Source organism: Alosa sapidissima, chromosome 22 (genome assembly GCF_018492685.1).
Source record: "Alosa sapidissima isolate fAloSap1 chromosome 22, fAloSap1.pri, whole genome shotgun sequence".
Lineage (NCBI taxonomy): Eukaryota > Metazoa > Chordata > Actinopteri > Clupeiformes > Clupeidae > Alosa > Alosa sapidissima.
Window position 1 is genome coordinate 13,319,582 of NC_055978.1, and position 27,500 is coordinate 13,347,081.

A 27,500-nucleotide genomic window follows, 5' to 3' on the forward strand; every position below is an offset into this window, starting at 1 on the left:
TATAGGGCCTATGATATACAATCAAATCAGTGTATATGGACAACAAATGCAAAATAAAAATTGAAACAGCAGAACAGAATACTTCACTCAAGGGCATGGGGTGAGTCAGGGCTGTAGCTTGAGTCCTACCCTGTTCATTATCTATTAATGAGTTAGCGGTGTTACTGGAACAATCTACAGCTCCTGGACTCCCCCTAAATAATGCAGAAGTCCAGTGTTTCCCATACATTGACTTATTTGTGGCGGCTGGTGTACGGTTGGTGAGGTTGAGACAGAGATGCACTTTCTCCTATACTGTCAGATAAGAAAAGGATATTTTTACATTTCTCAGTTCCAAATTTTAGCTCCCTTAAAGACTGATAAATTGGCCCACCTGCTTGGAGAAGGGACTGACTGCTCCGCTGGCTGCGGAATACGTTGCAGCTTGCCATGACATGAGGGACAGTGAGTCGGACATCTTGCCACAATGTCCGATCTAATGTCTGTACTTAATCCAATGTATTGTAATGCGTAGACTGTCTATGTGCGTGTGTGTGACTGTGTGTGTGTGTGTGTGTGTGTGTGTGTGTGTGTGTGTGTGTGTGTGTGTGTGTGTGTGTGTGTGCATGTATATGTGTGTGTGTGTGTGCAAAAGAGTGTACACTGTTACTGTTTCCCTTAATGCTGTCAATGTTCTAATTGTTACTGTAAAAAAAACATGTTGCTTGTGCTTTGGCAACACTACCTACAGTCATGCTAATAAAGCAACCTTCAATTTGATTTAATATATTATTTTTCTGGATGAAACCTTGATGACTTATATTCACATACATTTCACTCACACTATTTATTGCACCTATAAGCATACAATTTACTTGCAAATCAAAACAAATTTGGCATAAACATTATGAAGCTGTGCAAAGTATCTGTCAATCAAGAGGAAGATGAGAAAGATAAGAAAAATAGAAAAGACACGCATGTACAGTACATGTACAGTAATGAAAAAAAAAGGATAATGAAATGTTGAATAACATTTAGCGTACAGACATCTGGTGCAACTGAATCCTTGGTGATGAAATTTCCTGTCTTCTAGCATCCCTTCCTCTCTATTTCTCTGTTGATCATTCCCATCTCCTCATTTTTATGTACGCTGATTTAGCATTTGTGTTTATCACACAGGTACTGTATGTTTTTGTGTGTGTTTGTTGATGTGTGTGTGTGTGTGTGTGGTGTGTGTGTGTGTGTGTGTGTGTGTGTGTGTGTGTGTGGGCGCGTGCGTGTGTGTGTGTGTGTGTGCGTGTGTGTGTGTGTGTGTGTGTGTGTTTTGTGTTTCTGTGTGTACTGAGGGGCATTGCCGCTTGTCTGGAGTAGATAAGGTGGTCTGCCTCGTCTCTCGTCTTTCCAAACGTGTCCCCTAATGCTGTGTCAAGGGCACCAAACTCCCACCGCACATAATGCAACACAATTCCCTTCTCAACAATACTGAGCTCTGAGGGGGTCACTGGTGGAGCGAGGGAAGGGGGAGAAATCAGGGAGAGAGAGGAAGGAGGGAGAGAGAAAGAAAGAGAGTGGTAGAGGGAAAGAGGGAAAGGGGGAGAGAGAGGAAGTGGGAGAGAGAAAGAAAGAGAGTGGTAGAGGGAAAGAGGGAAAGGGGGGAGAGAGAGGAAGTGGGAGAGAGAAAGAAAGAGAGTGGGTAGAGGGAAAGGGGGAGAGAGAGAAAATAGCCCTGTGGTAAACCCGTGGTGTGCTTGTTAATAAACAGAAAAAGATCTAACACTGAGCGTTTATGGCTGCCCAGGGAGACCGGCCTTCATCTTGGGTCTGACACAAAGAACAGCAGCCCAGGGGGAGAGAGACCGAGGAGCTTAAATACACAGCATACAGGACACACTCAGTGCACCCATACATATCACACACACACACACACACACACACACACACACATGTGTACATGTGGCGGGCACATACAAACATATGCATGTACACACACAAACAGCCCTGCATGCTAACTTTACTAATTCGCCACTTATATTGAGATAGTTAACCCTGAATGAAAGACATGAAGACACATGCATAACATTGCAAATAAAGATTTATGTTAAACATATATAGAGCAAAAACCACAGATCCAGAATCCAAAACTTTAAAATATCAAAAAAAAAAAAAAAAAAAAACATATGGGGTGCACATAGTAAACAAAATAAAGATGTGCTCTGTTTGGGTACAAACACAATCTATAAACGCCCTTGGCCAGTGTAGTATACTTCTCTTAATAGCCTATAAAGAAAGGCTCTCATCTCTGTTCCGCTGATTACCACACCAATCCGCACGCTTTCATATGTTCAACTCCATCTCCCTCAACATGGAGACAGGCACGGAGGGAGAGAGGAAAACAGGAGAGGAGAGAGAGAGAGAGAGAGAGAGAGAGAGAGAGCGAGAGGAGTGAGAGAGAGAGAGAGAGAGAGAGAGTGAGAGAGAGAGAGCGAGAGAGAGAGAGCGAGAGAGAGAGAAGATGGTATTTTGTTACCGGGGGGGTACAGACAGTAATGCAGTGTTTGTACTTTTGATTCTCTGTGATGGCACAGAAAGCTTATAAAAATAGATAATTAGATTCAACGGAATGAAATTAAAAATGAGTTATATGAATATGAGAAGTATTGAATTCCCATATGTTATTAAATCCCTGTCATCACTCATTTCATCAGGTAAGTGTGTAGCTGTGTGTATATGTGTCTATATATGTGTGTGTGTGTGTGTGTGTGTGTGTGTGACTGAGAAAGTGAGTGAGAGTGAGAGAGAGGGAGAGATATTAGTCATGTGTGTGTGTATGTGTGTGTGTGTGTGAGAGAGAGAAACTGTGTGTGTGTGTGTGTGCGTGAAAGACAGAGAGAATGTTCTTCATTCATATGCATGTATGTTTATTGGGTTCTGAACATAGCAAAATCTATTGTATTGTATCATTCTAAACCCATTCCAAATATTTTTATTTCCTTGATAGTTTTTGTTTGGTGATGTTATACACATCATATTGCTTTGACAATATTGCACCTTTACAGTCGTGACAATAAAGCCCTTTGAATTTGAGAGAGAGAGAGAAAGAGAGAGAGAGAGAGAGAGAGATTATGTTGTTTTTAGAGTAAGTGTCGGATATAAAGCTGTATGGCACTCCTTAAAAGCGTCAATGTCAGCTCTTGAAAGCCTGAGAACCTGTGAGCTATCGCTGTTGTCTATCTATCTCTCTGTGTGTGTGTATGTGTGTGTGTGTTTGTGTGTGTGTTTGTGTGTGTCTGTTTGTGTCTGTTTGTTGCTGTGTATGCTGTGTGTGTGTGTGTGTGTGTGTCTGTTTGTTGCTGTGTATGACTTGTTTGCTGAGATGAGATGAGATGAGAGGTGACTTTGGCTATAACCTCAGCCTAGGAGCACACTGACATTTATCTCAAGCCCGAGGAGAACTGATCACGACTTCCTAATTAACCTATAAAGTGTACTGGCAATAATATAATCATTATATACAATCAATATGTCAAGAAAATCTCAAAGTCATTATTTTAAGTAGACAAAACGCGCATCTAACTGGTCTGCTGAGATCAATCTCGAAGTCAGCAAATATATCATCATTCACTGATACAATGATAAAAATATCCTGATGGTAAAATTGTGCATTCACAAACATGTCATGATAAATCAGGTAATTAGAAGCACAGGTGCATCTGAACGTGCTGCTCAACATAGCTATTAAGCAGTGACAAATTGTTGAACTTGCAAGCTTCATTTTACTTGTTACTTGGACATACTGTATGTGGAAAAACATCAGCCATGACATCCATATACAGTAGACTCCACAAACCAGCCTAAAACAGGTCTAGCAAGGAATAGCATTTCCATCCCCAAATTAGAGCGTCATCTTGTCAAAATGTTCGCAAAACTGTGGAAGACATCCTGTCTCATCCCCGTTCCAAAGAAGCCACATCCCAGTGAGGGGATCTCTATCTATCTATCTATCTAAAAAGATCCAAACAGACCATTGCCCAATCAAACCAAAAGAGCTTGCTGTAGTGTTGCTCTGTTGGTTGGTTTAAAGATGCAGCACTGTTTGTTCTCACATTTGGATTTACAAATAGTTTGGGTTTAAACCCAAGTGTTTCTGTTGCATTTATGTTTCATGAAATAGAATTGTTTGTTTTCCTGATGTGCAATAAAAACTATTAGAGTGAAGCTGTATCATTTCCCTCCAGCCAAAAGGATCTGAAAACATCTTCTCTCTCTCTCTCTCTCTGTCACAAACACACACACACACTAACACACATTACAGTAACACACACACAGAGAGAGAGAGAGAGAGAGAGAGAGAGGAGAGAGAGAGAGAGAGAGAGAGAGAGAGAGAGAGAGAGAGAGAGAGAGAGATTTTTTCCTTGAATCAAACTGTGTGCTTCTGTTGGGACTGAGAGTACAGCTGAGTTACAACTTTAGTCCCTCGACAAAACTTCTGTCCAATAAAGCTTCATAAAAATGTGCATTTTGAAGAACCAGTGCCGGGGCATGGAAAATGTCCTCATAACTGACGAATAAATCTCCATACATTCTCTCTCTCTCTTTCTCTCGCTCTCTCTCCCCATCTCTCTCTCTCTCCTGCAGAGCCTAGCGCTGCATTGGAATAATGATAGAAACAAGTATGCAGGCCAGCAGCGTAAAAAAAAACATAAATTGAATTTTCTTTCATGAAATATCTCTTTCATACTCCCCTCCTCTCTCTGCTTTGTTTTTGCTCTGAAATGGATTCTCTCTCTCTCTCTCTCTCACTCTCTCTCTCTCCATCTCTCTCTCTCTCTCCATCCTTCTTTCCTCTCCTCCCCTCCCCCTCAATCTAGCTCTCATTTTCATCCCCCACCCCTTTCAAAATATCACTTTCACAAGGTCAGATGACTGGCTTTAAGCTGTGTAACTTTGCTCCTCCGAAAGGGATGTTTGCTAAACTGAAAGTGATGCTAGTTGTTAGGTGTTAGTTTTCATTCTTTTTTTATTATTATATATTTTTTTTTCGCTTTTCTTCCTGCAATCTTCCTGCAAGGTCTTGTAATGCACCATGATTTCAATGTCCAAACCCATCATCAGAAACGCTGCGTGCCATTGTGAAGGGGGTCAGCAAACAATCCTATGAAATATGGCAACAAATTTCTTTCTGAGGCTAAATAAAGCTGCACATAGAATGGCACAAGGACAGACCATAAAATTCACATCAATTCCACTTAATATCAGCACATGTAAACAATTAAAGTCCCTGGGAATATTTCAAATAATTGCTATCAGCTTACTGAATATAAAAAAAAAAAAAAAAAAAAAAAAAAAAAAAAAAAATTACAAATGGCGGCTTGATTTTCCAAATTGTTTACATGGCTTAGCAGAGGATTACGTGCAGAGATGTAACAAAGCAGGTGGTATCTGATTTGGCTGATCGTCATCACTCCCTCCTTTTGACTTTCTGAGTGATGAGGAGGTGAGAATGCAGTTTACGATCATGGAGTTCTCTCTACGTGTAGAGTCAAAGTGAGTTTGAATGAAGCTGTTTGAATGAAATGTTATTTGATCCTGCTAACAGACTAAGAAATAAGGTGAGGATGTGGCCCCTTCATGTTAATCACACTGGTCCACTGGACTTCTGATTACACAAAGGTATAGGTTGAGGTATGTTTATTTTATAGGAATGAAGTATTATCCTCAAATTCATTTTAATTCCATATGTTCATAAGAGGGACAAAGAAACATACCTATTATTTCCACTAGATGCGCCCAGACTGAACTGTATAATTCTGTTGACCAAAATTGTGCTTTCAACAGAATTTAGCAAAAGTTTTCACAGCACAAGATTGTCAACTATATAACCCAGACAATAGTCAGCATGCTTTTTAAACATGTTCTTTTCAGTGGCAGTTTAGCTGTTGTTGGTCTTCTCTTCTCAAGGTTTCCAAATGTGTTTAAATTAATCATCTCCTAATCCTCCCCTCCTGAGCCACAAACTTGTTGCTCACACCTTCCCTGGTCATGTGTTATATAATCATCCTAATTCCCCATGCATCTCTGCTAATGGCCTAATCATACTTAATAGGGCATGCAACTTTGTCATTTGCCTGCTCAATGACCATCTCACGTCCATGACTCCTGACAGAAAAAAGTCTCAGACAATCATGCCCTGATGGTAAGAACACTTGTGCTAATTACGTCCTGATTAGCATCACTTGGCTACTCTCCAAAGCCACCTTGAGTTGAAGATAGAGTTTATTTAACACCACCTTTGCCCTTCCTTAAGTAGTGCAGGATCACAGTCAGTCATTTGTCCATTCTTGAACAGATTGAGTAAATAAACTTTATTAAGCACGCCAAAGTGTCTATTTTCAAAGTTTGTTCAGAGTATAAGAGTGATCACTCGAAACACCACAAAGTGTTCAATCAACATAACCAGCAATTTTCTAAGGCCCCAAAGAGACAACTCTGTCATCAAGTGCCATCTCTACAGTTGAGTGTGTGCTCTGAATACCACTCCAACCAGCGTGTCTCTTTGTTACTCTATAACCTTTCTTCAAAAGCCCTCTTCAAAAGAAGTTTTTTCCCTTCCACGTCACAGTGCTGAGCAAACTTATGTAGAGATCCAGTGTTACCTCGGACAAATTACCATCATTCTGACATATATACCGGGACCCAAATATGAGGAAGCCGCGAATCGGATAAGTGAGAGTTATAACAACGCACTCTCACGCTCGGTGGACCTATCTTCATACTTTACATTTCCAGTCACTTGCCGACTCTACAACAGTACTGTAGACTGCCCCATGCGACTCTCGGACTCTAGATAAAACAAATGTTATGGCAACATACCCAATGCATTCAAGGCAGTGCACTGCCAACCTTTGGGTAAGTAAGACCATAATGTTATTCATCTGTTTTGATGATACAGACTGGGACATTTTCTTTGATAACTGTGCAGATGCAAATGAACTAACATTTTTGAGTCAACATCTTACATCACCTTTTGTGAGAATGTTGTCATAACAAAAACTCAGGGAAACATTACCCTTTTTTTAAAGAAAAAAGACGGGAATTGAGAGGGATTAAAAATCCAGGCAACAACATAAAGATAAAAAGGAGAGTCAGTCTGTTACAGGGGATGCCCATAAATCATGGAGTAGTCTTATGATGGGTAGAGAGGCCCGGAAGCAACACTGCCCACTCAGTAATACCATGCCATTTGTAAATTAACTTTATCAGTTTTATAGTAGATTTGATAAAACCACACATGGGGTCAGTTCTGATCAAATATGTAGTTCTGTCTGGCATACCATCACTCTCAATGAACAGGAGATAACTGGCTGTCTTGCCATTGTTATTTTAAACACTGGAGTGCCTCAAGGCTGTGTTTTTTCTCCAGTATTATTATCCATGTGATGCAGATCTGTGGTAATCAGTTTAGCCTACTTAAATATGCCAATGAAATGAGTTGTCAACACTAGGGGTGGACAACCTACATGTCAGCCGGTTATAATTAGGGGCCAACATGTTGAGGCTGTCTGCAGCTTTAAATATTTAGGTACAATTCTAGACCGTAACCTAAATTGTATTGAACACACAGACCATATTTTTAAGAAGGTAACCCAAATATTGTTTCTCTTAAGGCAACTTAACAGATTTGATGTTAGTAGAGAAGACCTGAGGATGGTCTACACCAGTCTGCTGGAAAGTGTCATCTCATACATTACATTATAGGAGCAAAAGTAAGCTCACAAAAATTATAAATACAGCTAGTAAAATTATACTGAACCCAGAGGCAGCTGGTGGAACTACACACTTCCCACATCATCTACAGTACTACAGTATATCACACTTTTGAAAGACTCCCTTCAGGAAGAATATACAGAGTACCTACATCAAGCAGAAACCTTTTCAAGAAATGTAGTTTGTATAATTCATAATAGGAGTTTTATAATTCATAATCCCTGCCCCCACTGAACCTTTGATATCTTAGATTATTTTATATTATTTATTATTTATTGCTTTTATTGAAATCAGCCTTTTTGCACATTTCCATGTCATGCTGCATATCTGTCAATGTATGAAGTTCTTGTATGTTGTACTTGCTATGTAGTCTTGTTTGTGTGTGCTACAGTATATGTACCTGCTGTGTAATCTTGTTTGTGTGTTCTATGTTTGGTGGTTTGTGGGGCCAAAGATGAATTGAGTATCGAAGCCATGACGTAGTGTTGTCAAGGCAGCGATATCACTGGATATCTATAAGGCTCTGCCCCTATCTACAAGGCTCTGTTCTATTCAATTCTATTCTATTCTATTCTGTCTGTTATGTGGATTGTGTTAGTGATGTGCCTACTTGTGTGTTCTCATGTGATGTCTTATGTATTGTATTGTGCTATCATGTTGCATGCTATACAGTATGTGTGCTGTATGTGGTGATGTGACAACATTCTTAGCTGTGGAACATGGAGTGATGTGTGAAAACTTTAACATTAAACATCCGATCTACATCTATCTATCTATCTATCTATCTATCTATCTATCTATCTAACTCTCCCTGTTACTCTAGCAACCCAGGGCCAGGATCTGCCAGCTGCTGTCTCACTGAGTGACAACTACAAGTCAATTCCTGCAAGTATTCATTCTTTTTAAATCAGACATCACCATCATCAGCAGCGGAAAGGTTACCTCAAAGCTGGACAGAGTTAACTTAAAATACACACAGGAGAGATGTTTTCTAGTATTATTGATAGGAGATTTCACTCAGCGGCCAATCAACAACCAAGCCTATGTGCTATCAAAAACAAAATCACTAGCAAATCAACCTTTGTGGGTAAAAAAAACATCACCAACAGGACAGCCTTTGAGAGCATTTCACTGGGGTTATCGAGTAGAAAAAAAAAAAAAACACCTGGTTGGTTCTGTACAAACGAGTATGTGGTTCTCTCACCAAAGACTTTGAGGACCAGCTGACTCTCCAGGATGCCGGCTTTGTTGGTGGCGCGGCAGGTGTAAGGCCCGCCATCGCCCTGGCCCACGCGCCGCACCATCAGCGTGCTGCGGCCACCCTCCAGAGTGGCCAGCACGTGCTGCTCCGAGCTCTGGATCAGCTGGCCCTTCCTGGCAGAAGAGGGAGGAGGGGATCGTTGAGAGAGGGATGGAAAAAGAGAGGTGGATACAGGAAGATCAAGAAAAGTAAAAGAGAGAGTAAAAAGAGAGGAAGAAAGGAAGGAAATAAGGAAGGAATAAAAAAAGAACAGAGTATAGGTGAGAGAGGAGGGGAAGAGAGGATAAAAGATAGTGAGCGAGAGAATAGATGACAGTATAAATGAGAGAAGTCAAGAAGAAAGATAGAGTAATACCACAACACAAAGACACATTCGAGCAACACATAGACACATAGAATAGGGGAAGACACACACACACACACACACACACACACACACACACAAAGGCAGTCCAGCTGGGGCTTACTGAGACATGGCAGGGATCAGGGTCTAGGTGATAACCTGACCAAGTGAAGGCATTCAAAATAACCCTGGCAGTGGCCATCATGTTTGCCAAAATCGACAGGAAATTGTGAGGAGTCTGTTTGTGAGGCTTTGTTTACAGACATGAGCACAATACCAATAAACAACAGCAGACGACAGCAGTAGCAGTGATTGTTTCAGGAGGATGAGGGGTCCTTTCAAGGAATTGACAGAGACCATTTATTTTACAGACAAATAACTGCCAATTCTTGGAAAATGTTTGCATCAAGTCATTACATTTCAATGACAGGCACTGTTGGTAACAAAAGCTCCAATCCAAAGAAGGATGCCCTTTTATTTTGTGTGTGTGTGTGTGTGTGTGTGTGTGTGTGTGTGTGTGTGTGTGTGTATGTGTGTGCGTGCATGTGTGTGTCCACAAGCAACCACACACCCCATCATTAACACAGTCTCCTCAAATGACCGTGTGCCTTCATGTGCCTATCAATGGATTGCCCATGAATTGCCTGATTCTCCCAACAACTGCTCCTCCATCATTCCACAGTGCATCTGTCTCCTGCATGCACATAACAACATCCTCTTGGAATCTAATTAGATTTCTTCCCTGTAATTTAAACCTGCCTGAAAGGGTGTGAATCGATCACTTCAATGAAATTCTACATGTTTGGCCACCATGTCTCAATGCAATTTGTTTATTCTTCTCTTCACTTTGTTTTTCGAGCTTAGTGGTGCAATTAAGTAAACTACATTGTCGCTTGCACATGCAGCCAATTTGTGAACAAAACAACAAAACAACAGTGTTAATGGGGTTGAGGTTGAGCCAATTCCTAGAAAACCACAATAGATGTCCAAGTAGATAAGTACTAGAACATTGTACTCTCCAGCAGACAGTTCAGAATGTTCACTTTGTTCCCATGTCGCCCGAGTCCATTAATTCCGTATAACAGGACACCTTGAAGGCTGTTATCCTGCTTATCACCTGGTAGCCACTATAGGCAATAGTCATGCTTTTATAGCACACAAAGGAAACAAGCGGTTCTGTTTAAAAAGAAGCCGACTTGTTCAGTTTGTTGTACATCTTTCTTTGGCCCTAACAGTGATAGCATGGACAGTTAGCTTGTTTTGAGTTGATTTCATTGCTGCGAAGCCTGCTTCCAGGCTCAATTGTCATCTTACTATGGTTGTTCTACAGTAGTTACCATTCATAAGCATTGATATGGAACAGTGTTTCATTTTTTTTACTTTATAGGTGCCCTGTTATTTAGAATTAACAGCCACCCCACCAGCCAATCAGAAAAGAGTATTTCTTCTCTCCAGGTGATAATACAAGTTAACTAATTGTGTATAATTTGTGGGAAGCATTAGAAAAAGTAGATGACATAATCTGTGGCCTATATTCACCTCTGTATTAAGCTTTAGTTGCCATTTCAAAATAACACATTTCAGGAGTTTGGAGTTTCTTGCTAATCAGAGCTAATCAGAGAGACATTTTCATAAACAAAGAGCCATAAAAATAAATTGAATAAAAGTAAACAAAACAAACAGCTGTCTGAAAGGGCATGAGACATGAGCCACGCTGACCACAAAGTCAGTCTCCCACAGGCAACACACTGACTGACCAAGGACCTGGAGCTGCCCAGAATCAAACATGAGTCAGAACAGATGTTCCTCAAAGCCTCGGCTCTTAGCACACAAACACAGCCCAGCCTGATCTACTGTAAGAGCCAGGCACAGCTGTGGTCTCAGAGCCTATGGCAGCAGCTAAGCTCCAACCCTCTCCAAAGAACTCCACTGCAGATGGATACTTTTTTGTAGAAGAGGAGGCCATGTCCGGTCCAATGTGATAACCTAAAATAGAGTTCTTTGCAGAAGAGGATTAGAATGACCCACAGGAGCACTCTTCCCTGTGCTGTAGGTCAGACTGGAGGTGGCACTCTCTAGCATTTATAAAACTCTCTCTCGCCCTCTGTTTCTGTCTCTCTCTGTGTATCTCTTTCTATCTCTATCTATCTCTCCCTCCCTCTTTCTTTCTCTCTCTCTCTCTCTCTCTCTTACTGTCTCTCTCCCTCTCTCTTTCTTTCTGTCTCTCTGTGTATCTCTGTCTCTCTTTCCCTCGCTCTCTTTTTTCTGTTTATCTATTTCACTCTCTTTCCCTCTCTCGTTGCTCTTATGCATAGTGGAGCAGAGCTATCTTCAGACTCCAGAGTGGATCAGAGAAAAGAGTGTGCCGCTGGTCGGAGAACGCGTTTTAAGAGCAGCGTCCCTACAGTGGGCTGGTCAGGGCCAAAACCTGCAGTGGGAGCGCTGCAGAGCTGTTTGTGTTTGAGGGCCAGGGTTAGTCACTGCACAGGCAGGATAAGGGGAGATTTTCAGCACCCTGGAGAGCGGCCCGATCAGTTTCCAGGGTTCAGCACCTCACAGCAATGCCTTGGCAAGAGCAGTCAGCTTCATCAAGGTGACTGCAGGAAGGTTTAATTAGATATATATGGCATTCAATGCCATTGAACACACTTGTCTAGGTATTCCAAAAACTTGATTGATGTGGTGGAGCATTTTTCAGCATCATTTTTTTCCCTTCATTATTGAACAAACATAGTTCTGATAAATGTTGGCAAAACACTTTACTTGCCAGTCATCTGTAGTCAACAAACTAATATGAGCTATGTAATAAATATTCAACAGAACATGCACGATTATTTGACACCAGGGTTAGTTACTGCACAAACAGGATAAGGGGAGATTTTCAGCACCATGGAGAGTGGCTCGATCAGATTCCACAATTTAGCACCTCACAGCAATGCCTTGGCAAGAACAGGCAAGGTAACTGCAGCATGTTTTAATCTGCTATGTATGACATTTAATGCCATTACCAGATTGATGTGTCTGAACTTTTTCAACATACCGGAAAGCTTTAATTATGTTTTTCTTTTCATTGATTGAAAGCTCTAAATAATTATGTTGGTGTTGTAACATTTTGTATATTCAACAATCTATAATACCCTATATAACAAACAGACCGTTCACATAATACAAAATTAAACAGCTTTCAAATAACAGTCAAGCCTGTTCCTGCTGTCAGTGGAGTGTAATAATTTATGTGTTCATGATGGGTTATAAAAATGGTGCTTACCACCTGCTTCATCAGAGCACACACACACACACACACACACACACAGAGAGAGAGAGAGAGAGAGAGAGAGAGAGAGAGAGAGAGAGAGAGAGAGAGAGAGAAGGGGTGTATTAGTAGTATATCTGACTCACCTATGCCAGGTGACCTGTGGGTCAGGTGATCCGGAGCTGATGCAGGTGAAGGTGACCGACTCGTCTGCATCAGCAGTGGCATTAAAGGACTGCTGCGGCACAGACAGAACCGGAGGCACTGCAGAGACACACAGATGACAAGAATCACACAGAGCTCCACATTCACTGGGGCACTCTTTTGTCAGGGGTTAGATTAGGAACTGGTACATACTGAACAGAAAATTAATAGTAACCACCCTTTAGTAGAAACAATTGATTGAAAATTGAAATATTTGACACCTCACCACATATCATACACACTACACTGAACCAGCTGATACCACATTTTAATATCCTGAAAATGTTCTGGCTGGTAATATTCTGGAAATGTTTTTGGCTTACACACGCAATGTTTGTTTTGCCAATTCACATTCAAGGAGATGATATGGAAAACCATCAATTTCCTTGTGTTTATAAATTAACCAGCACCCCCAAACAAAAAAAGAAAGAAGAAAAAAAAGAAAGAAAATAGCAGCTCCTTATTAGTATTCCGCTGGCAGGTCAGGCCAACAGAGCCATTGTGATCATGTTTACAAAGCCAGAAATGCCAGCCAATGCAAAATTATGGGCCACACATTATCTTAAGTAGATGAAAATAACCTTTTAAAGGCGGACAGAATGCCCACTCAAGCATTAGTGCGATGGCAAATGGCAGGGGACAGGGAAATTACCAATCCTGGGCCACACAAAGAACTGCCCGCAAACGACTGTTTTGAATAACAATCACTTTTTTTGTCCCCATATGCTTGAAAATGATTCAATATTTCCAGGTAAACAAGGCAAGGAGTGAATGTCACACTGCTGCCATGTTTGGAAAGCTCTACACCAATGCTTCTGAAGCACCAGCGGAAGCGAATGTATTTGTTTTCTGATAGGGGTTATTTGAATTGTGTGTGTGTTATTTGAATTTGGTATGAAATGACTGGTCCGATCTGAACGGACCTAACAGAGGCATTCGAATGGAGAAGAGGAATGTTATTGCTGTTTTCATTTGGCTTTCTCACTACAATCTTTCCTGATGGATGTCATTTTATTTTCAATACTGATCCTGACAATGTCATTACAGCATGCTCAAAATGAATGTGTCAAAGGTAATAGAATGGCGGTGGCCAAAAAACACATGTGTCTGGTCATTCATGCAGAATACAGAAAATCCTATTGTAAGGCCCGTCTTTTGCCCAAACCTTTTGCATTTCTAAAGAATGCCTTTTGCATTCAATTCACATGTGTGGATACCTGTGTTTGATCTGTACTGTCTTAGCTGGCCATGGCCAAGGATCCCCAACACGCGCTCATGCATAAAGTGACCATTTGGTCCTTGTTCTGGCCCCTCTACTGAGAGGGTAACTCAGTCCTGGGCCTACTTGATGTCTTATGGTGAGATAGGCCAACCTCGTTATCATACAGTATTGCTCTGTAAATATGTGTTGTGAATAATACATTCATGTTTGGTCTTGAATTAATACGTGTAATGTGGGCAACAGTCTGATTATGGTTTTGTTACAATTGAATGTATCTGTGCATAGTTGTAGATTAAGAATTAAACTGTAGCATAAAGTTATGATATCCACCTGGGCCACACCCATCCACCTCAGACAACAAAGTCTCTGATGAGTCGGGGGTGGCCCAAGTGAATGATAAAAGTGGAGGCGCTGGTCCTCCAGGTCTCTTCTTCTCTCCCTTCTTGGGGCTTCTTATTCTCTTCTTCTCTTCTCTCTTCTTTTCCATCTCCACCCTCCTCTTGAGCTAGGCCCTTGTGGCTTGGTCTTCTGCCTCTCTCTCCCTCTTCCTCTCCCTCTCTCTCCCCCTCTTCCCCTCTCTCTCTGTCTCCCTTTGTCTTTCTCTGTCTCTCTCTCTCTTTCTCTCTCCCCCTTTCTCTATCTCTGGGTTTGTATTGTTTTATCTGGTGTATCTGTTATCTTTAACTTGTCAAGTTTACCTCTGTGAATTGTGAAAGTTTCCTTTGTTACAATTTGCTACTTTGTTACAGTAGACCCTGTGAGTTTACTTGTGCATTCAACTGAAGTGATATTGGTTACATTTACCTTTAAGACTTAATGCCTATTAAATTGTTCATTTGCCTACCAATAGTATATCTTCAATTCTCGTAGTGTGCCATGCCATTCTCCTCCATAAACTAGTTACTTGGTAATTGATTGGTGGTACAAATTATTAATCAAATGGAGTCAGATTAACGAGTATGTAATAATATCATTGCCATTTAACTCTTCACCCTATTTGTCCACACAAGCTCTTTCAAGTGAGGATATAGCTCGATGTCTCTATGTTTCCGAGGCTATATATATCATTTCTGAGCGTCTTACACTATGAATGCTGTCTCTCTCTACCCCCCCTCTCTCTCTCACACACACACACACACACACACGGGAAGAGAGAGAGGCATAAAAGCTCACAGATGGAAAGCCAGATAGACAGATAGAGAGACAGACAGATACACACACAGTAGTATGCAATCTGGCAGACAGACAGACACCAATACATACACCAATACATACACCCAAACCGAGCCCCCCCCCCCCCACACACACACCCTACACACATGCTTATCATAGCAACAGAGACGCATGGAGGCCCCCCCACACACACACACACACCCTACACACATGCTTATCATAGCAACAGAGACGCATGGAGGCTGAAGTGGGGCGCCATGAATGCAGCAGATCAGAGAACGAGTGGGCAGCCCCGGGCTCCTTGCCCTCCAACATGATTAGCATTGATCCTCTGGCCAATCAATGAGAACACACTTTAAGTCCCTTATCCAATCCCTGCCACCCGGCCTGCCAGGCTCAGCTCGGCACAACGCGGCTCTGCGTGGCACTGCACTGTTACCAGAGGCCCGCGTGCTGCTGAGCTGAGAGACGGCGACGGAACATAAATACTTCAAAGCCGCCTATCGGCAACATGCATAACAACTGATGAAGGCCATAGAGAATCAGAGAGGGAAATAGAGAGGGAGAGGGAGACAGAGGAGAGAGAGAGAGAAAGAGAGAGAGAGAGAAAGATGTGGAGGGGGGGGGGGGTGATGAATTGAAAGAGGGGGTGGGCATTCCATGCAGTCAAAGTATATAAAAAGAAAGTCATTGTGGCAGTGGAAGTCCTTCATATGTATGGAGCAAGCTGATGGGATTATTACACACATACTGACACACAGAAGTGCACACACACACACACACACACACACACAGAGAGAGAGAGATACTGATGTGCACATAAACTATTATGGATGTATGTACAGAAACACAGATGAACACCCAGGCATACACACATGCTAAAATTAATGCATACACAAATAGACATACAGTATACATGGACAAATGCATTCTTACATACACAAACACATGTTGCACACACCCACCACCCACATGCATGGCCCTACACACTAAGAGTGAAATTATAAATTACAACACCCACACACAACCCCACTCTCTGTCTCTCTTTCTTTCTTTCTCTCTCACTCTCTCTCTCTCTCTCACACACACACAAACAAACTAAGATTAAACAGTTGAGGCTGAAAAAACCACATAATTACAATTACACATTAGTCGAGCTGAAGTCGCAACAACACCAGAACAGATAGCATGGGAAAAAAAGAATGAAAGAAAGAGCGAAAGATAGAAAACAGAGATGAACAAGTTAAATTCTCTGTACAAAACCTCCACGGTCGCCTCATCTCTCTCCCTGCCTGATTTCTCTCTGTCTGCTCCCCCCCCCCCACCTCCCCCCTCAGTAGATCAGCTTCTCCCCTCTGCTCAGAGAAGAAACATTCCATCCTCCTGCGGCCATCTGCAGCTCTCTCCTCACTACTGACCCCACAGAAGGGACTGAGATGTCCCCATATCACGCCTCTGGCGCCAAAAACACAGACAAATGTGTGTGTGTGGTGTGTGTGTGATTGTGTGTGATTGTGTGTGTGTGTGTGTGTGTGTGTGTGTGTGTGTGTGTGCGTTTGTGTGTGTGTGTATGTGTGTGTGTGTGTGTGTGTGTGTGTGCGTGTGCGTGTGTGCGTGTGTGTGTGTATGCGTGTGTGTGTGTGTGTGTGTGTGTGTGTGTGTGTGGCTAAGGATGGACCAAATCCGCAGCATGAGTATTTCAGAGGCATGCATAATAGATGGAACGGGGCATACCAGCCACAGAGGAGCTCACTTAGATAGCTGAAAAGTCTCCAAAAACCTACTCATTTAAGGGTATTTTTTTGTAAAGCTCAACAGCTACAATATTTAGTGAAGATATCAATTGTGATACAATAATGAGGCATCAAAGTGAGAGATAGCAAAGTTTTTTTTTTGTTTTCTGAGATCTCTCAAGGAGTCAACTCGTAATTCTGAAGAGTGGCTTCAGCATTTTAAGTTCAAGGAAAGGCAATTGTCCGTGACTTTGGACTAAAATGACTTCAGCGAGGGACTGAAGCGGCCAAAGTCTGTCTCTATGCTATTTATTATGTAGCTCAAATGCCATAGCCACATAACTATGAAATGATGTCTGATATCCCCCCTCCCCTATAAATGCAGGACTGTGAGACATACGTTACACACATACAGTACATACCGGTATAGTAGGGGTGTAACGGTTCATGTATTCGTATTGAACCGAAACGGTACGGGCGTCACGGTTCGGTGCATGAATTTACACGGAGAATACACGGTATAAAAAAACATAAAACTCGTGTGCGGATTAATTAATGTCATGCGCAATTACTGTTAAGTAGCGAGAGTTACGGGAGTTCTTTAGCGACACCTAACGCTAATCTGTAGCCTCGCCTTAGCTCTGAAGCTCTGATTGGCGCCTATGTTTTTTTGTCAGGTCGTTGGTCGAGTCAGTCAATCAGAGATAGTAGCACTAAGGTGGCGACACACATTAGAGGATCCGCTGGTCTCTTCGCAAGTTTGAGAACTTCAGTTACAGTAGTACAGGCGAGAGAGTGGTGGATAAGAAACTGTGTGTCGGCGTTGTTGGGTATGTGAGTGAAAATATATGCTACACATGTTCGAAGCAATCACCCAGATGATGTAGGCTACCAATCACCGAAATGAGAAAAAAAAAAAAAAAAACTTCCCCTGCGCTTCACCAGCCTTTAGATACACATACAAATAGAGCCAAAACCTATGGCTTAAATTAAATGATTTCGTAATGACAGAAAGCCATGTAAATCGCGTGGTAATTACCTTTATGTTGGGGTAACTTGTAACTTCTCACATGAGGAGCTGGTAGTGTTAAGTGCATAGACAGTAAGTGTCAACGCTAACCAGGCTAATAAACAAACCATGCTACGGTGAGTTAACGTCAAAGGGCAAAGTCATGTGACTTCTAGTTGTAGTCTGTTTATGAAATGAAAGGAGCAATTTCGTTTTTTAAAAGAAGGCAAAATAGTGTGATATTTTCACAGTTAGTAGGCTAGATTATTACTGTACACACACTGAAAAATATTGAGGCAAATTGTAGACCCTTCCATATACAACTAAACACAGATGTTGAAGGTCTTGCTTAAGTGGATTTTTAAAAATCATTATTCTATGTAATTTGCACTTTCAGAAATAAGAGATGCTGTAGGCCTATTTTAAGTTTTATATCTATGATTGTCTTATTTTGTTTACAACTTACAGATGGAGTCTGGGTACTTATTGTACTGTTTAGCCTACATCTTACACACTTCAGGCTGTTGCAGATAGCTCAGGGAAGAGACTGTATGACACTAGGTGGTACAGCCTGTTACATGCACAATAAAAAAAAAAATGCTTTCTGCATTTTTGGTTTTGCTTTTCCCTCCATTGTACCGAACTCGTACCGAACCGTGATGTCCGAACCGAGGTATGAACCGAACCGTGACTTCTGTTTACCGTTACACCCCTACGGTATAGTATACAATGTTATTCCCAGGAAATAACATCCTATAAGGGATCTCCTTATTCTGGTCACAATCTGGAAATAAAAAACTAACACTTTTAATGAGACACATTTCGGACATATTTTCATACCACTGTCCAGCAGGTACCCACTTTTGATGTAAAACAATAAAGATCCCTGACTGTCTCTGCCCATCAGGGTAGCGCCTGACTGAGAGCTCCATGCCTGTTCTCCCATGGGCACCATGGACTATGAGCAGATGGATGGTGGCAGTATGCCACTCTGTGCCCGCCGCAGATTGCTGTTGGCATGTTGCTCGGGCTAATGGGACAGCTCGTTGAAAAGACTTACTGGACATCTCCCAGAACCGTATGTGCCGATGGAAAATTGTGTGCTTGCAGTGTGTGTGCTTTTTTTCCACTCTTTCATCATTGTTTAGCATTCTCTCTTAATCTCTCTCTCTCACGCTCTCTCTCTCTCTCTTTCTTTCTCACACACACACACACCGCTCGACTTCAGTGAATGTTATTACCCCATGTTACGAAACCGCACTGCCATTCCACTAAGCCCCCTCAAGTAGCTCCAATGTGCACACCACTGTGCAATCTCATTTCTATGCCGTACCCAGACACGGTACTGAAGCAAATGAAGGTAAATGAACACATTACAAAGAAAAGTGCCCACCATTCCACCCTCCCCCCCACCCCCAACTCCTTTTTTTTGTCCTCCCTATCAGAGCCTGGGTGAGTCAGCTAGCCTTGGGGGTGATGCATTAATTGAAATATGCCGTCGCCAAAATAATCTTTAGAGGATTTGCGCAGCAGCAGTGCCAGGATTCTGGCCCGCTGAACGTTCCTAAAATGGGTTAGCAAGAGAGGATGAAGAGCCGGAATGAAAGGCATTATTCCGCCAAATCAAGGAGAGAAAAGCTGAGTCATTCAGTATTGAATTGGATACACACTGCAAGGAACAATCGAGAAGTGCCTTGTGAAAAACCTGGTATGTTGCTTGAGCTGGTGTGTGTGTGTGTGTGTTGTGTGTGTGTGTGTGGGGGGGGGGGGGGGTTGAAGTCTGTCAATGAAACCATATCAGTAAATAATTTAGGTCATTGACTTTGAAAATCTGCAAGGGGGTATTAGTTTGGAGAGGTAGGACTGTCTTGCCAGTATCAGAGTGCTTGATTTCATTTGATTTGAAGTCAATAAGAAAGAAAATTAAATTAACTGTCTATATTAATCATATTAACTGGCCCCGTGTATTAACCTCATAGCTGAAGAAATTTTGCAAAATCAATGTATAAATAATAGTTGGGAAATTACGGTAGTTTGATTCTAGAATACAGGCTCTGTAAAAGAGATCTAGCCTCTAAACACACAAGTCTTACTGAACAGCATGTTGTTCTTGTTGAAGATACTCTCAGCGCACTCTTCAGAGAGGAAGTCTCTCTGTTGTAACTCCCTTTCTCTGTTCCCCGACTGTCTGCCGACCTTTTTCTCTTTTTTCTTTTTCACTCTGTGGGCTCTTTTTTCTCTTTTGTGAGCGGCCGTGTCTGAATCGATGGCCCTGCGTGCTCTCTCAAGAGAGAATCTCAATAGACAAAGTTGCAAGGCTGGGGCCCAAGCATCGAGCTCCCAGCAATGGCATGGCTGCTGGCACCCAGGAGAGAGAGAGAGAGGGGTATCAACTAATGACCTCTCGGCCACTGTCACTACCGCCTGAGTGTTTTGTGGGTAATAGGAACAGGGGCTGGAGTGAGGGTCGGAGTGAGTGGGCAGGATAAGGGTTGTGTACCAGGGGAGAACTTACCATTGACGACCACAGCGATATCTCTGAAATCGATCTCGCCTCTGGCCTCGACACGAGCCTCGCAGCGATACACACCCTCGTCCGACTTGCCCACGCGCAGGATCTGAAGGTTGTTGTTAGATAGCACTTGGAACCTGTCTTCAGGTGGAGATGAAAGGAGATGGGAGAAGTGAGAGAGAGAGAGAGAGAGAGAGAGAGAGAGAGAGAGAGAGAGAGGGGAGTGGAGCAGGGAGGGGACAAGAGGGGGATCAATGGGAAGCACTACGTCATTAACCAACAGTATTGGCCACACTCTGATTGACCAGGGATTCAGCTAGTGTGATGGAAAGTTCTGGAAACAATGAATGAAGTGCACACACATCTACAAAATGTTTTAACAGGTGCTGGGTATAAGGCTTAGCCGACATATGAAAAAACAAAAAGATACCCGCACACTGTTCTTTATGCTCCCAGTGTGGTTTCTGGTTGAAACGTTGTAGCTTGTTAAATCACTCTGGGAGCTTAAAGAACAATGTGGTATCTTTTTGTTTTTTTCATATAAGCTCTGGAAACAAAGCATACTTCTCATAAGTGATGCCTTTCATTGACACCTTAAAGCAGCTGTGAGTTAGCCTTTTTTTAAATGGCTGCTGCAAGACTCTGTGATCTCAAGAGCCTAACAAGAGCATGAACGCATTATTAGCATTTAGTAACAGATGAACTCTTTTTCCATTTCCACAGATATTTGCCAAAAAAAACCCACCTTGATCACACTTCCAAGAGACTTTTCTTCAAGTACTTAACATCTTATCCATGCTCAATAAATACCAACCATATCCCCTTTCAAAATATACACATGAGATATTAAATTGGCCCAAAAGAAACACCCCATTGATCACACTTACAAAAGCATTTTTCAAGTGCTTTGCATGTTATCCATGCCTGATAAATGCCAACCCTATCTTTCCTTTCAAAAGTACGCACAAGAGATTAAAAAATCGTTGGTTGTAATTAGAAGGAAAGTAATCAGAGTGAGTCTGAAATCGACACCTTCTAATCTGCTGCGGTGGAGCAGGCAGATAGCTTCTCTGTGTCACACACGCAGAAATTCCAATTAAAGATGTGGAGGAAACTTTTTTTGTTCGACTCTGAAGCAGTTCTCTGTATTACAGCAAGAGTTTCAAAGGCCTAACACAGAAGAGGTCTCGATCAGGTGAGCACAGACACACACACACACTAACACACACACACACACACACACACACACACACACACACACACACACAAACCGACATCACACAGAAGGACAGAAATTTTAATTCAACTCAATACAATTGGTACTTTTCATGGTGTGTAGCTCTCTATTCATGTTTAAAGGACACTGCCTTGAGTGACAGAAATCTTGTTTCATTACATGGACACATATCTATTCTTCGTTGTCAACTGAGAGAGCACTTTATAAAATCTCATCAGCGTAGGAGTGGCATCAGCCTTTGTGTGGGTGGGGAGACCTATTTTCATTTGATTATCATCTCTTTCATCTACAATGTTTCACCACTGAGGATGATTCATCATTTTTGTATAGGATTGTAGCTGAACAATGTTCTCCCATTCAACCAGAAAGGTGAAATAAATTGTAGAGATACGGTGTAGATTTATAAGATCATGGTTTTCACTACTTCATTAATACTTCAAACTTGGTGCCTCTTTGGATGGAATTGTATAACCATTTAGTTACCTTAATATTCATCAAAGGAACCCACATGTAAATCATTTTAAAGGTACCAGTGACATTTAGTCCAGGAATAGAGGAAAGTGAAAAGAGGACACCAACAAAGGTGCCAACCATCCCTAGAAATGTTCAAATATTTGATTTCTACTTCCTGACACCAGAAGAACAATCCCTCGGAATTGAATTGTCATGGTGACCACAAAGCTCCCAGGATCTTCCTGGTCGTGCATATACCAGTATGTGTGTGCGTTTATATGTTAGTCTTACTGTTTGGCTCAGAGAGAATCTCTTTATTCTTGTAGAACCAGGACACCGCTGGAACCGGCGAGCTGATGACATCGCAGATCACCTCGGCATCCTCGCCCTGCCGGAACTCCTGTGGCGTCTGAACGGACCGGAACGTCAGCTTCTCTAAAGGACAGGCACAAAACAGCGACTCAACACAAACACCACAACACAACTCTGCCACAGGATAAGGACAGACAAACAATAGACATAAACAAAGCAATCTCCAAAGAATGTGGAGATTCAATTTGAGCAAATATTCCTGCCAGCATTTTCCATTACATTACATACTATTTATAAGCTCGGCCGCTAGGTCCAGAAACACTGGCAGGAGATCGCTGTCCAAATATGAATAAATGAAGAGTTTGGTTCCAAAATGATATATCCTCCATTTCAATGAATTTTCATAAATCATTTTTTTTTACATTTTGTTTTCCAAGTAATGTCAGTTGAACTGTAATTGGGTTACTGTAATTTCATTTATCTTTACTCACTCAAAACAGCAAAACTGCAATGTTACTGATATTACCTGAAATACACAATTAAATAACATGACTTATTAATGTTTTTAATGGAGATATAGTGTTTTACAACCAAACTCTTCACATATAAAGTCCATGGAAAACTTCAAATTTCAGATTCAGTGCATGTTCAGGGGAAGCTTGTCCACTCATGCTGCCTGAAATGCTGTCAAGTGTTTCATCATGACCCATAGGGCACATGCCTGGCATTGCCATGTCATGCCATTAAATGTCAGGGAGCACAGCAAATTATATGGTGCAACCATTCAATACAGTGGCAGCCATTATGGATCAAAGGGTCTGATTAAAGCCCTGGAGTGCATTCTGATGGTGGAGTCACCCCTAAACCATGGAGGCCACGACGGCTGACTTGCCTCTGAGACACCCACAGACCCTCAACCTCCTTAAATCACGCTTTGGATGTGTTCTTACTCCTCTTCCTGCAAATGAACCGCGTTGAAGATAAAATGCTCGATAAAACTAGCATTAGCTGGACTTTTACTGCTCTAAACAGCACCATCTAAAGTGATGCAGTGCCCCCCACTCTCTCCCACTCTCTGTCTCAGCTGTGATCGGTGTGGGCAGAGGGAACATGATGGAAAAGGTAAACTAGCTTTTCCTGTACACTCACACTTAGAGAGAGACCACAGGGGTGTGATGAGTTCAGTAGGCACCATATGCTAGCCTTCGTGCTAATCTCCAGACTATATCTTTGATCTGCTATATTTGTGACAGGCCCTGCTATGCAGCGCCACTGGGGCCAACAGCACAGTCGGGGGGTTGCTTTTAAAATGTAAATGTGCGGTTCATGGAGGAACCAAAAACCACATTTCACATCCACATTTCTAAAAAAATATGCGATCAGAAAATGTGTAGTTAAGTTTTTATAGTTTAGCTGACCTCTGGGGAGGGAGTTTGTGTGTGTGTGTTTGTGTGCACGTGCATGTTTGTGTGTGTGTGTGTGTGTGTGTGTGTGTGTGTGTGTGTGTGTCTGTGTGTCTCTGTGTGTGTGTGTGTGTGTGTGTGTGTGTGTGTCTCATAATGGGGTGATAATTTCATGATCGCCAGGTGGAGTGGGGAGGAACGCAGTGGCTCAGCAAGTGGCCACTGACATGCCTGATCAGAATGAAAGAGCTGGCGCTGTTAACATGGCCACAGCTCTTCTATACGCCATGTTTCATCTGGGCTCTCTGCACCTTCAGCTCTCTCGTGAGTAAACATGATGGAAGTACCAATGAAACTCACACTAAAGCAAGAGTCAGTCAAGCTCAGAGCACTGGAAAACCCACTGTTTATGACTTGCTCAAGCCAAGTAGCCTCCTCTAGCAGTCATCCAGGGACAGGATTTTATTGAAACGTAATTCAGCAGAACCATGGGTCCACAACAAACATAAATAGCCTCCCAAAAACCTTTAATTTGACAAATAACACAAAAAGGCACCACTAACAGCAAAATATGTCTATGCAACACCTCTTAACCTAGCTTTCATCATTCTTTCTCCTATTTTCAAAAGTAGGGCACTTGTTCTGTGTTTCTTGTCTGATTTTAAAGTTTGTTTCTATTGCAGTTCTGAAGCATTACAAAGTTGAGTAAACTTTACCAACTTTCGCTAGTTATAAACTGAACAGAAGACTTAATTACCAGGTGCAAAATAATAAATTAGAAATGTTCAAATTAGTTAATTAGACTGTTTTTATATTTGATCACATTTAGTTAAATTGATATTTTAGCTTCTTACAATAAACATGTTTAATATGAAACAGGTACTGTGTACACACATATCTTGTTAGATAACATTTTGTACCGTAGTGTATCTGTGTAGTGGTATCTTAATATTTTGTATACATCCTGCTATATCAGCCATGGTCAGACTGACTGTGTCACACACTTACGATAGATCTCCAGCACCACTTATGGTGTCTGTATACACTCTTCTATATATCTGTTATGGTCAGACTGACTGGGTCACACTCACGATAGATCTCCAGCACCACTGTGGCCTCCTGTGTCAGACCCTTGGCGTCCTTGGCCTGGCAACGATAAATGCCGGCGTCCTCCACAATGGCATTGTAGATAGTGAGCCGCGAGCGCACACCTTCGGTGTATAGGACCACCCTTTGGGTGGACACAATGGACTCTCCCTGAGGGTTGTACCAGGTCAGACTCTCTGGCTCACCAATGACTAGAGAGAGAGAGAGAGAGAGAGAGAGAGAGAGAGAGAGACAGAGAGAGAGAGAGAGAGAGAGAGAGAGAGAGAGAGAGACATTTTAGCATTAGAGGAAAACCAAGTATGGCCATTTCATGGATGGCCAAGATGGCCATGTTGACATATTTGCCTCATGGAAAATGCTGTTTATCCACCAAATGTTATTTATGGAGCCATATATGACTCAACACAAGCCTTCAATATAAAATACACTTCAAGAAAAAACTTTAAGGATACTAGGTTTATAAAAAGATTTCCCCAAACGACCCATGATCCATCCTGTTGAATTGAGTGTCCTCAGTTCTGCAGCGAGTGGTACGATTATTAATTTTCCATTTTACTGTCATGGCTTTCAGACAGACCCAATAATGTGACACATTAAGCTTGAAATTGTACATCTCTCATTGACAAAAAAACAATCCAAGACATGCTCTCTATTCTACTGAATTCTACTCAATTCTATTCCAATATCAGATAATTAATAAATAAAACAATCTAAAAGAGTTTTCCAACATTACTTTCCCCCATATCCTTCCATGTAGAAAGTGTCCTTTAAAGAATAATGAGACACTTAACCACATTTGAAATATATCAGACAAATCACATAAAATATGAATCACGATTAAATTCCTGAATCAAAATCAAGGAGTGTCATCAATTTGTGTGTGTGTGTGTGTGTGTGTGTGTGTGTAGTAAAAGGCCATCTTCTCATGAAGCAGATGCTACTCTGGAGATATGAACACATGCTCTCACAGCAGTATATTCTTGGCCAATGATAAGGAGAATTCAGAATTCATAATAATCACGTTAATTGTAAGTGTCAGAAAATGCATATTGATTAAATAAAACTGTTAAAACCTGAGAACACAAATTACCATTAATATAATACAATTTCAAAAAATCATGCAGTTTTCATCTTATCGTCTAGTGCCTGTTCTTGTGACACACACACACACACACACACACACACACACACACACACACACACACACACACACACACACACACACCTTTTGCTCCTCATCCTGCACATTGGAGGAGCAGTTACTAGTGATTACTGTAAAACCCCACTTTTCCTCCAGTGTGAATCCAAATAGTCTAAGGTGGGGATCACACTGGAATAATGAGGAAGCAGCAGCAAATCGTAAGATCATAATTATCTTATTCATTTAAAGTTATATCTCTTTGTTGAGTGATGTTAGATACTCATTTCTGTACAACGGAAAGACATCTCCTGCCCTTATAAAGCACTTTATAGCATTTTATTGCTTTGATTGGACAGAGGGCCTGAAATGTTCTTACATCAAACTGACATTGATGAGCCTTGCGTTATGTTCTAAAAGTTGAACCAAGTTCAACACTCAGCTCCCATGCTGGAGTAATGTTAGCATTGCCAGCCGTTCCACTGATAAGTCAGCAAACTGTCAAGGAGCGATATTCACATCTGCACAACAAATAGCGCCTCTGAAGGGCTAATGAAATTACGAGTATAATATGAACTGCTTACTTTTACTATCATTTTTTAATGTATTAATTCATTATTTGTGTCTGTTTTTTTTTTTTAAATGCGCCACTGTTGGGACTGTGCCATAGCCTGCATAGACATGCGCAGCACCGCAGTAAAATTGGTTTGATATTAGACGTTGGATATTTAACACATTCAAACAAATGTGATGTTTTAAGTGTTTATACAAGACCTGTCTATAACACAAAACTTTCTTTGTCAAAAAACCCACCCCCTTGATTTTATAAACATTTTCTAACGTTAAAAAGTGTATTAAATCTGTATAGCGGCCTGAACTTTTGACATGTCCATGTCAAAACACATCTGATGAACTTAGCTAAGTACCCTACACATGACACAAAGCTTCTTTTAAAAAAATATATATATATTTTCTAATGTTAAAAATGCTTTAAATGTGGAGGGTACTAAGAGTCTTGTATAAATACATCAAAGTTGGTTTGATACAAATTCATTCCCTAAATTGATTTTTTAATGTGTTGATTATTCAATGTCCCATATATAACCAACTTCACCGTGGTAAGTGTGGTTTCAACTTTATACAGCAAGGGGAAACTTTTCTTTGGACATTGTCAGCTCGAGTGCGGGAGATTGCGAGTATAAGGTGTGCTGTGCTATGAGCCTGTATTTCCACACGCTCTTGGGAAAATTCATGCATCCAATAGAACAGTACTTATAGTAACCACAGAGCTTACCTGCAGCATTATGGACACTGCCAAAGCAGAACCATAATTGACACAGGAGCGCCAAACAGTGGACTATACAAAGTCAAAGAGGGGTGTTTTCCTCCTACATTTG

General features: G+C 41.5%; 1 protein-coding gene across 1 annotated transcript in view; it reads right to left on the reverse strand.

Moving 5' to 3' along the window:
• Window positions 1–27,500, reverse strand: part of LOC121697883 (neural cell adhesion molecule 2-like) — a 228,751-nt gene that overhangs the window by 34,540 nt on the left and 166,711 nt on the right. Inside the window, exons 3-7 of the mRNA XM_042079672.1 lie at window positions 24,950–25,156; window positions 22,435–22,578; window positions 20,457–20,594; window positions 12,747–12,864; window positions 8,925–9,117 (exon numbers count right to left, since the gene is read on the reverse strand). Of these exons, the coding sequence (XP_041935606.1) occupies window positions 8,925–9,117; window positions 12,747–12,864; window positions 20,457–20,594; window positions 22,435–22,578; window positions 24,950–25,156 (800 nt within the window). The remainder of the gene's footprint in view (window positions 1–8,924; window positions 9,118–12,746; window positions 12,865–20,456; window positions 20,595–22,434; window positions 22,579–24,949; window positions 25,157–27,500) is intronic.